The 13,319-nt window shown below is 43.5% G+C and overlaps 1 protein-coding gene and 1 pseudogene across 3 annotated transcripts in view; one reads left to right on the plus strand and one right to left on the minus strand.

Moving 5' to 3' along the window:
• The first annotated feature begins 2,148 nt into the window (after positions 1-2,148).
• PRKAR2A (protein kinase cAMP-dependent type II regulatory subunit alpha) overlaps positions 2,149-13,319 on the plus strand; it is a 71,911-nt gene continuing 60,740 nt past the window's right edge. The window contains exon 1 of one of the 2 annotated variants that reach the window (XM_086368084.1): positions 2,149-2,616. In XM_086368084.1, the coding sequence (XP_086224210.1) occupies positions 2,364-2,616 (253 nt within the window). In that variant the 5' untranslated portion in view covers positions 2,149-2,363. Of the gene's footprint in view, positions 2,617-12,368; positions 12,527-13,319 lie in introns of those variants that run through there. The other variant, XM_086368085.1, reaches the window with a different exon arrangement.
• LOC147348539 (large ribosomal subunit protein eL39-like) lies at positions 2,940-5,071 on the minus strand (annotated as a pseudogene). The gene has a single exon (XR_015151694.1). The product of XR_015151694.1 is annotated as a large ribosomal subunit protein eL39-like (transcript).

The raw sequence follows: 13,319 nt of genomic DNA on the forward strand, positions 1-13,319 counted from the left end.
CCCAGGTGCACGGGGAGGAGAGTCAAGCTGGACCTGGAGGCTGGCTCTCCATCCTTCCTCTGAAGCTGGTCTTTGGAGACAGGTGAGGAGCAGCTATGCAGTTCCCGATTTCTGTGGTCCTCATTTCCTCCAGGTCTGAGGATGCCTTTGAATGCCATGTTTGCTGGCTGGCTGGCCAAGCTAGGGTATCTGAGACTAAGCCAGGAGGACCAACCTCCTTCAGGCAGAGGCTGAGAGGGGGTCCTTGGAGTGACTGGGAGAACCTGCCCACAGTCAGTTCTGTCATCAGTCCTGGAGTAGCTTCCTCCTACCCTGTTCGCAACTGAAGTTGGAGTCCTAATTGTACAGCTGCCTTTCCCCCTTTCAAACGTATAAAACCTGACAAATGGGCAAACTAGAGAATGGAGTTAAGAATTTGCCTTTCTAAAAGGTTAGTGGTAGGATTTCTTGAAGTGGGTCATATCCCCAGGTGTGGCAGGGCAGTGGGAGTCCCACCTTGGTTTCCTGAGTATGGGTTGACTGCTGGAAAACTTGAAAGGGTCAGTCTACACAGGAGCAGAGAAGAGTTGAGGAACGCTGCCCCTCCAGCTTCTCATTGCCCCGTCCTTACTGAAGTCTTTATATTCTGAGATCAGACACATAGCTTTGAATCAAAGGATCCTAGTTCTGAGACTGAGGTCAGGAGAGCAGTCTCACTGGCTCTTCTTGCTGTGTGAAAATTTATTATTCATTTATTTAGTAAATCTTTAAGACTGTGCAATAAGGACCCCAGAAGGAAATGAGCTGGACACTACCCCACCCCTAACAAAGTTAATGGTTCAGGACTTCTCCCAGGAGTCAAGAAACTTGTCCAGGGAGACACTGCTCTTTGGAATCATAGACTTGCCTGGCCTGGGGCCTGAGTGGCTTCTGCACCAGTGGGGATCACGTATTCCTGCTTCTAGATGCTCAGTTCCCAGCAGCACTGAGCTCCTGGATGTGTGCCAAGACAAAATGAGAGGTCCTAGTGAGGCTTTAATTAATACTGGGTAATTACCAGGCAGAGCTTAACCATCCCAAATGCCTTTCAGATTCCCAAGGCTATATCTAGGCACTTTCTGACTTGGCCCAGCAGAGACAGAATGCTGTCCCATGCTTACTGGGACTTTGGTCAGCACCTGGGCTGTGTTATGGACACACTGGAAAGGTTTCCACTTTTTTCTCTTCCTTTCCAATCTGCTGTAGGTGAAAGTGCAGCTTGGGAAATAGCATGACCTCTCCAGTTTGCCTAGGCCCCTTCCTAGGGACAAAGGATAACAGTGCCTTGCCATCTGCTGAAACACCATCAAGCAATGCTGGCCCAGGGCCCAGGGTCCAGGGCAGAGTATGGGGAGAACATAGGTTTGCAGACCTAGTCCTGGGAATCCTGATGGGAATCCTCAAGCAGAGAAACAGGCACAGTGGTCATTCCTGCCCTGGGCTTTATTCCCTTTTCTCAAGGAAACATATTTCGAACTCATTCTTCCAGATTTATCTGCCTGTGGCTACCAAATTATTCTATCATCGAAACTCCTACTGTCTACAAGGCCTTCTTTCTTTGACATCTCACAGACCTCCTGCCAGACTTTGGAGGGTCCTATGGTCATGCCACCATGCCACCCAACAGGGTGGTTGTGACTTTCCCAGGTCTTTACTCTTGTTGTCCTCTATGTCCACATGGCTTTCCTCTGGCTCTTCCTGTGGTTAGATCCTGCCCAAGCCTCGGAGTCAGCTTGAATGTCACCCCCTAAAGAGGGTCCCCTTGTTCTCCACCATATCTGGAACCACACCGAGATGGTAAGGTGGCATTCTTGCCTCTGGCTTTCAGCTATGTCCCTGATACCCAGTAAGGGTGGGCAGATGGTTGGATCTTAGCGTGTGCTGAAAGAAGAAATGAAAGATAAAAAGCACTAACACCACTTAGCGGGTAGACCTCTCATCCTTGCGCCTGGATTGAAGATCGCCAGGGTAGCGGCGAGCAGACGGCCCCTTGGCGCAAGCGCACTGAGGGCCGGCCCTCGGCGGGAGCGCGCACGCCCGCGGCCGCGTGCGTCACAACCCGGGCTCCCGCCCCGCCCGTCCCGCTCGCCCGCTCGTCGGTGCCCGCGGCGGCGGCGGCGGTGGCTGCCCAGTGACAGCGGCGGCGGCGCCAGGCCGGCCGGAGTAGCGTAGGGTGGTGGGGCCCGGAGACACACACCCGGCCAAAGGGCGGCGTGGCGCGAGGAAGGCCCGACCCGGGTCGCGCGTGAGGAGACCTCGCGGGGCGCCGGGCGAGAGGCCGGCGTGAGGGAGCGCCCGCCTAGGCGGTGGCCGCCGGCGGCCCGGTCCCGCCTGCCGCCGCCGGCATGAGCCACATTCAGATCCCGCCCGGGCTCACGGAGCTGCTGCAGGGCTACACCGTGGAGGTGCTGCGGCAGCGGCCACCAGACCTCGTAGACTTCGCGGTGGACTATTTCACCCGCCTGCGCGAGGCCCGCTCCAGAGCCTCCACCCCGCCCGCCGCCCCTCCTTCCGGCTCCCAGGATTTCGATCCCGGCGCTGGCCTGGTCGCCGACGCGGTGGCGGACAGCGAGTCGGAGGACGAAGAGGACTTGGACGGTAGGCGGCGGGCTGGGCAGGGGTTCGCGGTACGGGGACCGAGGGAGCGGTGCCGGGGGGCGGGGGTCTCTCAAGATCCAGAGAGGGGCTGCGAGGGGCCAGGCCCGTCACCCTGGGCCGGGACTTTGGAGCCCGCGAGGGGAGTTCGTCCGGCTTTCCCAAGCCGCCGGCGTGAGCCCCGCGTGCGCCACTTCCAAATTGAGCTCGGCGATCCTGCCAGCCCCGGAAAGCAGCGAGCGAGTTGTCAGATTCAGCTCGAGTGAAACGTGCGCGCTTTCGGCCCGCGTGCTGGCGCGGGGCCGGAGGGGCGTGGAGCCCACGGCCGCCTCACCTCGGCTGGAGAAGCTTCGCCCGGTTTCGTTGCGAAGACAAGAACGTTCGCCTACACCGACTCGGGTTTCCTAACCAGGGCGGTAACTTGGGAAAACTTATTTTGTGAAAAGTTATCGTGCAAAACTTTATAAGTGTAGACATAAATAGAAAAGGTGACCTGAACTCCCTATATGCCGTCACCCACGTTACACAGTTGAAATATCTGTCACAAATGTTTCATCTATACTTTTTTTTTTCTCTCCTTTGCTTAAGTATTTTAAAGCAAGTCCCAGGATTTCACGTTCTTTCAGCCTGGGATACTTCAGTATATGTATAAAGATATATTTAATTTGCCTAAAATGATTGGAGCAAATGTGGTGAGGGTCAAGAATACATTTTTTCTCATACGTGGTGCAGGAAAGAAGACTAGTAACACCTCTATATCTGATTTAAGCAAGATTGTCAAAAAGCAATTCCATTTTCCTTGATGGCTTCAACATAGACTTTGTCAGTTTAACGATAGAATTACCCTAGTTTTGAATAGCCAGAATTTAACAAAACAAAACATCTGAGAGACAAAGTTAGAGACTTAGTGTTTACTAGCTCACACTGAAAAAAAAAAACAACCCCCAACGACCTAGTTTTGAGTTGAATCCGCATGTAAGTTAGGCTGGCAGGGGAGTTAATTATTGGTCATTGCTATTGGAGGTTGTAAGGTTCAGTGCTGTGGACAACTTCCCGTAGTTTATTCATGCTAAGAATGGAAATTGTTCATCCGTGTTACCCTGGCTTTAATACACATTAAATTATGGGTTTTTCACCTTAAACCTGGAAATCAGAAATTATTTCACAAACCTCTGCCACAGAACTGCTTTGTGGTCTAAGACAAGCTTTGGAACTTATCTGATTTCAAATTTGCTTATCTTTAAAATAGGGTTAGTGACCACAGTCTCCCAGGAATAAATGTGTTTTTAAAAGATTTATTTCAGGAGTGACTTCTGCATTTGTTCCACTGTCATAACAATAAATCACAAAGTTGTAAATTGCTTTACAACAATCTTTGTTTACCCAAAACGTTACTATTTTAGCTATTAGTCCCAAGTGAGTAAAACCGAATTTCCAAGTTTTGTTTCATGTCTTCATTTTTGGGTCACTTTTTATATCTTTTTCAAAGTTGAATTGACTTAAATCTTTGTCACCCTGTGCTTTATTTTACTGGTATTTAATTTTTTTGTTTATATCTCTTCAGTGGCTGTGCTAAGTATAATTATAGCAGTCAACACAAGGTGAACTTCTATTTACAGATAATAGACTAAAAATACACCGCACACAGTGAGATACCACTTCATACCCATGTGGTTGGCTATTATGGAAAAAAAAAAAAAAAAAACAGAAGAGCAAGTGTTGGTGAGGATGTAGTGAAATTGGAACTCTTGCTTACTGCAGGTGGGAATGTAAAATGTCCTGGCTGCTGTGGAAGACTGACTTTTCCTCAAAAAGTTAAACATAGAATTACTGTGTGATCAAGCAATCCCACTATGTGTATACCCCCAAAGAACTGAAAGCAGGGAGTCAAACAGATACTTGTATGCTGGTGTTCATTGCTGCATTATTCACGATAGCCAAAAGATAGCCCAAGTGTTCCATAGACAGATGAATGAATAAATGTGGTATGTATACAAAATGTGGTGTATATGTACAATGGCACACTATTCATCCTTAAAAAGGAGTGGAATTCTGATGTATACTACAGCATGGATGATTCTTTTTTTTTTTCCAACAACGTTTCATATTTATTACTGAGTCTCATAGACTGATAGTGAGGAAACAAAAAACATCAGGAGCCAAGTATTACAGTAGTGATGCTCTCGCTGTGATTTGGCTGGTTAAACAAGTGGTCTTAACATGTGTGCCACTTTTTATGTGAGGCTTCTTATAGACCCAGCTTGGTTCTTCTCCAGTGTTTTCTCTGGGAATTGTACCTGATCTTATTGTCAGTTTTCATTCAAATCCATTGAGGAATGGGACGATTCTGCTTTTGTTTCTTGGCCAGGAATCACTTGATCCTGAAAGTCTTGTGAGACGACATGGTGAGGAGAGAACTCAACTGCACATAAGATGGCGGAGAAAAGAGAAGGAGCATGGATGATGCTTGATGACATTATGCTAGTATAATACGCTAGACACAAAAGGACAAATATTGTATGAATCCATTTATATGAGGTACCTGGAATAGGCAAATTCATGGAGACAGCAGAACAGAGATTACTAGGAGCTGGGGAGAGTGGACAGTGGGGAGTTACCTTTTAATGAGGGCAGAGTTTCTGTTTGGAATGATGACCAAGTTTTGAGATTGGATAGGGGTGATGGTTGCACAATGTTGCGAATGTACTTAATGCCATGAATTGTACACTTCAATGGTTGAAATGGTAAATTATGTTATGCAGAAAACATATGTTTTTGAAAAGATAAGAAATACTAGGATGACCAAAAAGTTCATTCAGGCTTTTCTGTAACATCATACAGAACGCATTGCATATCCAGTGATTAGGAACATTAGGAATAATAAGTCCACAGTACCTAAAATTAGAAATAGGATATATAGTATTAGAACCATAATATATCAGAGAGACTTTACTTAGTAGGGCTTCCCTGATAGCTCAGTTGGTAAAGAATCTGCCTGCAATGTCAGTTGGTAAGGAATCCGCCTGCAATGCAGGAGACCCCTGTTCGATTCCTGGGTCAGGATGATCCACTGGAGAAGGGATAGGCTACCCACTCCAGTATTCCTGGGCTTCCCTAGTGGCTCAGCTGGTGAATCCACCTGCAGTGCTGGAGACCTGGGTTCGATTCCTGGGTTGGAAGATCCCCCTGGACAAGGGAAAGGCTACCCACTCCAGTATTCTGGCCTAGAAAATTCCATGGACTGTATAGTCCATGGGGCTGCAAAGAATCGGACACCACTGAGCAACTTTCACTTTCACTTTACTTAGTAAGGTCCTGAATGGCTAACTACCAATTCAGTTTATGAAACTGTATGCTACTAGAAACACTCAAAAAGCTTCATTAATTGTTATTGGTTTAGTTTAACAACAGTTTGATATCAAACAACACATCAAATGTGAAGTATTAGAATGAATAGTTCATTCTTGGGAAGGCCTGAAGAGTTCAGACTTTATTGACTTATTAATAAGTTACTCTGACTGCATCCTCATAAGAATAATAACTTGGCATCTAGACTTGATTCACTTCTGTAATTACAGTAAAACATTTATATTTGTGGGTCTCAGCATTTTTTTTCTTTTTTGGTTTATGGAGACATAATCCATATACCACATAATTAACCCATTTAAAGTGTATAGTTCATTGGTTTACTGTATCTACAAGATATGTACAACTGTCACCACAGTCAGTTTTAGAATATTTTTATCACCCCCCCAAAAGACACCCCGTACACTTTAGCCATCCCCTGCCCACATCCCTGTTCCCTTAGTTTTAGGCAATTACTAATTTGCTTTCTGTCTCTATGAATGCGCCTGTCCTGGCCAATTAATTTAAATGGAATCATAAAATATATGGTCTTTTTGCTTCTGGCTTCTTTACCTTAGCATAATATTTTCAAACTTCATCAATATTGTAGCATATATTAGTTTTTCATCTCTGTTTATTGCTGAATCCTGCTCCATTGTGTGAATCTGCCACATTTTTTTGTCCGTTCAGCTGTTGATGGCCACTTAGGTTGTTTCCACTTGTTTGTTATCACGAATAATGCTGTTGTGAACACTCCTGTGTATAAGTTCCTGTGTGGACACGGGTTTTCATTTCTTTCTGGTATATACACAATAGTAGAATTCTTGCACCATATGGTAGCTCTTATACTTCATATTTTGAGGAACTAATTGTTTTCCAGAAGTGGCTGTGCCATTTTACATATTCTAACCAGCAGTGTATTGAGGATTCTGATTCCTCCCCATCCTTGTCAACGCTTTTTATCTTTTTTATTATAGCCAGCCTAGTGGGTACTCTTGCCTGGAAAATCCCATGGGCAGAGGAGCCTGGTAGACTGCAGTCCATGGCGTCTCTTAAGAGTCAGACACGACTGAGAGACGACTTTCACTTTTCACTTTCATGCATTGGAGAAGGAAATGGCAACCCACTCCAGTGTTCTTGCCTGGAGAATCCCAGGGACGGGGGAGCCTGGTGGGCTGCCGTCTATGGGGTCGCACAGAGTCGGACACCACTGAAGTGACTTAGCAGCAGCAGCAGCAGTGGGTAGGAAGTAGTAGCTACCTCATTGTAGCTTTGCTTTGCAGTTTCCTAATAATATTGAAAGATGATGCTGTGAAAGTACTGCACTCAATATGCCAGCAAATTTGGAAAACTCAGCAGTGGCCACAGGACTGGAAAAGGTCAGTTTTCATTCCAATTCCAAAGAAAGGCAATGCCAAAGAATGCTCAAACTACCACACAATTGCACTCATCTCACATGCTAGTAAAGTAATGCTCAAAATTCTCCAAGCATGAACTTCCTGATATTCAAGCTGGTTTTAGAAAAGGCAGAGGAACCAGAGATCAAATTGCCAACATCCGCTGGATCATGGAAAAAGCAAGAGAGTTCCAGAAAAACATCTATTTCTGCTTTATTGACTATGCCAAAGCCTTTGACTGTGTGGATCACAATAAACTGTGGAAAATTCTTCAAGAGATGGGAATACCAGACCACCTGACCTGCCTCTTGAGAAATCTGTATGCAGGTCAGGAAGCAACAGTTAGAACTGGACATGGAACAACAGACTGGTTCCAAATAGGAAAAGGAGTATGTCAAGGTTGTATATTGTCACCCTGCTTATTTAACTTATATGCAGAGTACATCATGAGAAATGCTGGGCTGGAAGAAGCACAAGCTGGAATCAAGATTGCCGGGAGAAATATCAATAACGTCAGATATGCAGATGACACCACCCTTATGGCAGAAAGTGAAGAGGAACTCAAAAGCCTCTTGATGAAAATGAAAGTGGAAAGTGAAAAGGTTGGCTTAAAGCTCAGCATTCAGGAAACGAAGATCATGGCATCTGGTCCCATCACTTCATGGAAAATAGATGGGGAAACAGTGGAAACAGTGTCAGACTTTTTTTTCCTGGGCTCCAAAATCACTGCAGATGGTGAGTGCAGCCATGAAATTAAAAGATGCTTACTCCTTGGAAGGAAAGTTATGACCAACCTAGATAGCATATTCAAAAGCAGAGATATTACTTTGCCAACAAAGGTCCATCTAGTCAAGGCTATGGTTTTTCCCGTGGTCACGTATGGATGTGAGAGTTGGACTGTGAAGAAGGCTGAGCGCCGAAGAATTGATGCTTTTGAACTGTGGTGTTGGAGAAGACTCTTGAGAGTCCCTTGGACTGCAAGGAGATCCAACCAGTCCATTCTGAAGGAGATCAGCCCTGGGATTTCTTTGGAGGGAATGATGCTAAAGCTGAAACTCCAGTACTTTGGCCACCTCATGCGAAGAGTTGACTCATTGGAAAAGACTCTGATGCTGGGAGGGATTCGGAGCAGGAGGAGAAGGGGACGACAGAGGATGAGATGGCTGGATGGCATCACTGACTCGATGGACGTGAGTCTGAGTGAACTCCGGGAGTTGGTGATGGACAGGGAGGCCTGGTATTCATGGGGTTGCAAAGAGTCGGACACGACTCAGCGACTGAACTGAACTGAATGATATTGAGCATCTTTCCATGTGTGTGTTGGTCATTTGTGTATCTTTGAAAAAATGTCTATTCAGGTCCTTAGTCCGTTTTATAAAATTGGTTTGTCTTTTTATTGTTAAGTTCTAAGAGTTCTTTGTATATTCTAAACAAGTCCTTTATCAGATATATGACTAAAAACTATGTTCTGCATTTAGCAGGTTGTCGTTTTACTTTTTTGATATGGTTTTTTGGAGCATGGGTTTTTAATTTTTACTAAGTCCAGTGTATCATTGTCTTTTGTTGTTTGTGCCATAGGTGTCTTATTTAGGAAGCTGTTGCCAGACCCAAGGTCATGAAGATTAACCTCTCTGTTTTCTTGTATGAGTTTTACAGTTTTAGCTTTACATTTAGGTTGTAGTACTTTGGGGTTTGTTTGGGTTTTTTTTTTGGCCGTGCAACATAGGAGATCTTAGTTCCCCAAGCAAGGATCAAACCTGTGCCCTGTGCCCTTAAGTGTGGAGTCTTAAGCACTGGACTGCCAGGGACATCCCTATGTTGTAGTACATTTTTGTTATTTTTTGTTTAGGAAGTAAGGTACTTCATTCTTTTATATGTGGTTTTTTAAGCACCACTTTTTTTTTAGTATTTATTTATTTGGCTACACATGACACCCCACTCCAGTACTCTTGCCTGGAAAATCCCATGGACGGAGGGGCCTGGTAGGCTGCAGTCCATGGGGTCGCTAAAAGTCGGACACGACTAAGCGACTTCACTTTCACTTTTCACTTTCATGCATTGGAGAAGGAAATGGCAACCCATTCCAGTGTTCTTGCCTGGAGAATCCCAGGGACGGGGGAGCCTGGTGGGCTGCGGTCTATGGGGTTGCACAGGGTTGGACACGGCTGAAGCGACTTAGCAGATCTTAGTTGCATCATGTTGCAACTTAGTTGCGGCATGTGGGATCCAGTACCCTGATCAGGGATTGAACCTAGGCCTGCTGGGTTAGGAGCACAGAGTCTTAGTCACTGCACCACCAGGAAAGTCCCCAGCACCACTTATTACAAAGACTATTCTTTCCCCATTTAATTGTCTTGCTACTCTTGTTGAAAATCAATTGACTGTAAATGCGAGAGTCTGTTTTGAACTCTCAGTTCTATTCCATTGATCTGTATATCTGCCTGTGTGCCACTCCTGCATTCCTTGACTGCTGTAGATTTGTAGTAGTTTTAGAATCAGGAAATGTGAATTTTCCAACTTTGTTCTTTTTCAGAGTTGTTTTGCCTATTTGCATTTCCATATGAATTGTAGGATTAACTTGTCAATTTCTGCAACAAGGCCAACTGGGATTTTGAATTTGTAGATTAATTTGGCGAGTATTGCCTTTTAACAATGTTAAGTCTTCAGATCTGTGAATATAGAATGTCTTTTCATTTATTTAGATTTTCTATAATTTCTAAATTAAAGAACCACAAGTGTCTTGTAGTTTTTAGAATATAAAGTTTTCACTTATTTTATTAAATTTATTCCTAAGTCATTTATTTCTTGTGAAGTGATTGTAAATGAAATTGTTTTCTTAATTTCATTTTCAGATTGATCATTGCAAATGTATAGAAATACAGTTAATTTTTAAGATATTGACCTGTATCTTGCAGTCTTGCTGAACTTGTTTATTAGTTCTCTAGTTTTTTAGTGGATTCCTTAGGATATTTTCCCAGCATTTTTTATTGCACAGTATATACCACATAACAATTGGAGTTGGTTTAAATTGCCTTATTGGAACTTTTTTGAGACTTGCTTAATAATAATAATATTTCTACAGTTCACATATCTGGGTCTCTCAGGAGGATTTCGACACAGTTGAACCAGCCCTCTTTGAAACTTTCTCCCTCCTTGGCATCAGTGTCTTTATTCCCCTGTGTCTTGACTCTCTCACCTCTGTCCTTTAAATGTCTGTTGATGATCCCCTGAATTTGGTTTGTTTACTGTTTCTCCCTCAGTGACAGTTCTCTTCCTAAGCATTGAACCTGCCCTGAACCTGAACTTTCAGAATCAAAACTTGCTGTTAGACACACACCCTATTTATGATTGTCTTGTCAGCTGGTCACCTCTCATTCATCTCTCAAGCTCATGATGCCTAAAACTAATGTTGTGAACTTACCTGTCACACAGCTCTGTTTTCTCTGCAGTCACCTTTTTCTGATTTCTTCAGCAAGAAACCCAGAAATCCATCACTTTCTTCTCTCTTTTGCACTTTCACTTTCATTTATTTTGATCTCTGGGTTCCCCCATCTTCTCCTTCCCTACTGTCCCTTCCCTGCCTTGGGTTTGCTTTTTATTACTTCTTAAAAGAGAAAAATTATTTGACTGCACCAGGTCTTAGCTGTGGCATGTGAAGTTTTAGTTGCAGCACGTGGGATCTAGTTCATTGTCCAGGAATTGAACCCAGGCCGCCTGCATTGGGAGCATGGCATCTTGGCCAGTGCGCCACCAGGGAAGTCCTTATATTGCTTCTTAACTGGATGCATCCTGTAGGTCTCCCACTCATCTGTCTTCTACCCATCTATACACTGTCACCAAAATCAGCTTTCTTTCCTTTTATCTCCCTGTAAAGAATCGTGGTGAACTGTGTGTAATGTGAAATTTGCCATTTTAACCATTGTGAGTGTACAGTTCAGTGCCATCAGTACAGTGCCTTCACAGTATTGTGCGGCCACCTTTCTTTTTGAGGCAGGTAAACTTTTTTGAAGTAAAACGTATGTGCAAAAAGGTGCACAAATCACAGATGTGCAGCGTGATTGTTCATAAAGTGTACACACTATGTATTCCTTCATCTTGCTCTGGAAATATCAGCTGGAGGAGACTTTTTTTTTTTTTACTCTTTTTCTACATTTTACGTAATTTACCCATAAATACTGTTCTGTGATTAGGACAGCTTGCATTTATTAAGCCTTTATTCTTTAGTAGTCTCAGTGCTCAGTTATTTATTATGCATCATCTCATTGAATCCTCCTAATCTTTTGAAAAAGGTTCTTGCCTGGAGAATCCCAAGGACGGGGGAGCCTAGTGGGCTGCTGTCTATGGGGTCGCACAGAGTTGGACACGACTGAAGCGACTTAGCAGCAGGGACTATAATTATCTCCATTTTACAGATATGGAAATTGAGACCTAGAAACTATCCAAGACCATGTAATAAGCAGGGTTTGACTTTAGGCTGCGTTTAATGCCATTATACTGTTCATTTTGGTAGAATATACATAAAATTTACTGTTACCATTTTAAAATATACAGTTCAGGGGCATTCAGTACATTATTTTGTGTAACTGTCACCACTATATTGTTCTTTTTCAAGATTCTTTTGAGTTTTCAGGACTCCTTGCAATTCTATATGAATTTTAGGATCAGGTTTTCCATTTCTGCAAAACAAAAACACAAAACTTGTTTTCTTAAACTTCATATTCAGTTTGTTGATAGTGAATATATGCAACTGCAACTGATTTTTGTATGTTGATCTTGTACCCTGCAACTTGTGGATTCTTTAGGATTTTCTGTATATACGATCATGTAATTTGTAAATAGTTTTATTGTTCCTTTTTTATTTGAATGCTCTTTTATTTATTTATCTTGCTTAATTGTTCTGGTAGGGCTTTCAGTACTATGCTGAATAAAGGTGACTGAAACAGGCATCAGTGGTGTTGGAAGCAGTGAAGAGGTCAAATTGGATAAAGCCAGTGTTGAAATGATTCAGCTGTGATTCTTGGGGATAGAGGCTCTAGTGGGGTTGTGATGGAAGAGGTCAGGTGCCAGTAGGTCAGGGAGTGTGTGTGTGAGAGAGAGAGAGAGAGAGGGAGGGAATGAAGGAGGGAGTAAAGAAGGAAAGAAGAGCCTGCAGAAGATTCAGATAAAAAATGGTGAGTATGTTTTGAAGAAGAAAGGACTTGGTGGTAGCTTGAAGAAGTACAGATATGAAGGCAGGTCTCTGATTCTGTTTTGTTCGGTTAGAGTCACCATAAGCATGTTCACATGCAGAGGGAAAGGAGCCCGTGGAGAGCTCGTGTCTGATGCAGCAAGGTCCTAGAGTTGGGGGTGGGGAGGTGGATTAGAATGCAGGGGAAAAGTGGGGACATCTCATATTCAGAAACGGGAGAGGGATGTTATTTGCTTTAGCTGTTATTTAATTTAAAGGATAATTTAAGGTTTTACTTCTGTGTGCTCTTAATTCAAGGCTTTGTCTTTTACTTACTTGAATCTCAGAGGTGAACATCTAAGCTAAGGGGAAACAGTAGGGAGGTTTTCCAAAAAAATTTAAAGAGAACTATTGTATGACTGAGCAATCCCAGTTCTGGGTTTTTTCCAAAAGAAAACAAAAACACTAATTCAAAAAAATAAACACACCGCTGTGCTCAAGGCAGCATTATTTACAGAAGCAAGATAAGAATGCAACCTGAGTGCCCATTGTTAGGTGAATGGATAAAGATGTGGTATATATTTACAGGTGGAATATTACTCAGCTAAAAAAGAGAATGACAGCTTGCCATTTATGACAACATGGATGGACTAGAGGGTATTATGCTGAATGAAATAGGTCAGACAGAGAAAGACAAATACTATATGGTTTCACTTGTATGTAGAACTTAAAAAATAAAACAAATTTAGAAATGTATTAAAACAGAAACAGACTAACAGATACAGAGAACAAACTGG

The sequence above is a fragment of the Bos grunniens genome, chromosome 22, assembly GCF_055505025.1.
Source record: "Bos grunniens cultivar Pamir isolate PY7600 chromosome 22, Bosgru_T2T1.0, whole genome shotgun sequence".
Classification (NCBI taxonomy): Eukaryota; Metazoa; Chordata; class Mammalia; order Artiodactyla; family Bovidae; genus Bos; species Bos grunniens.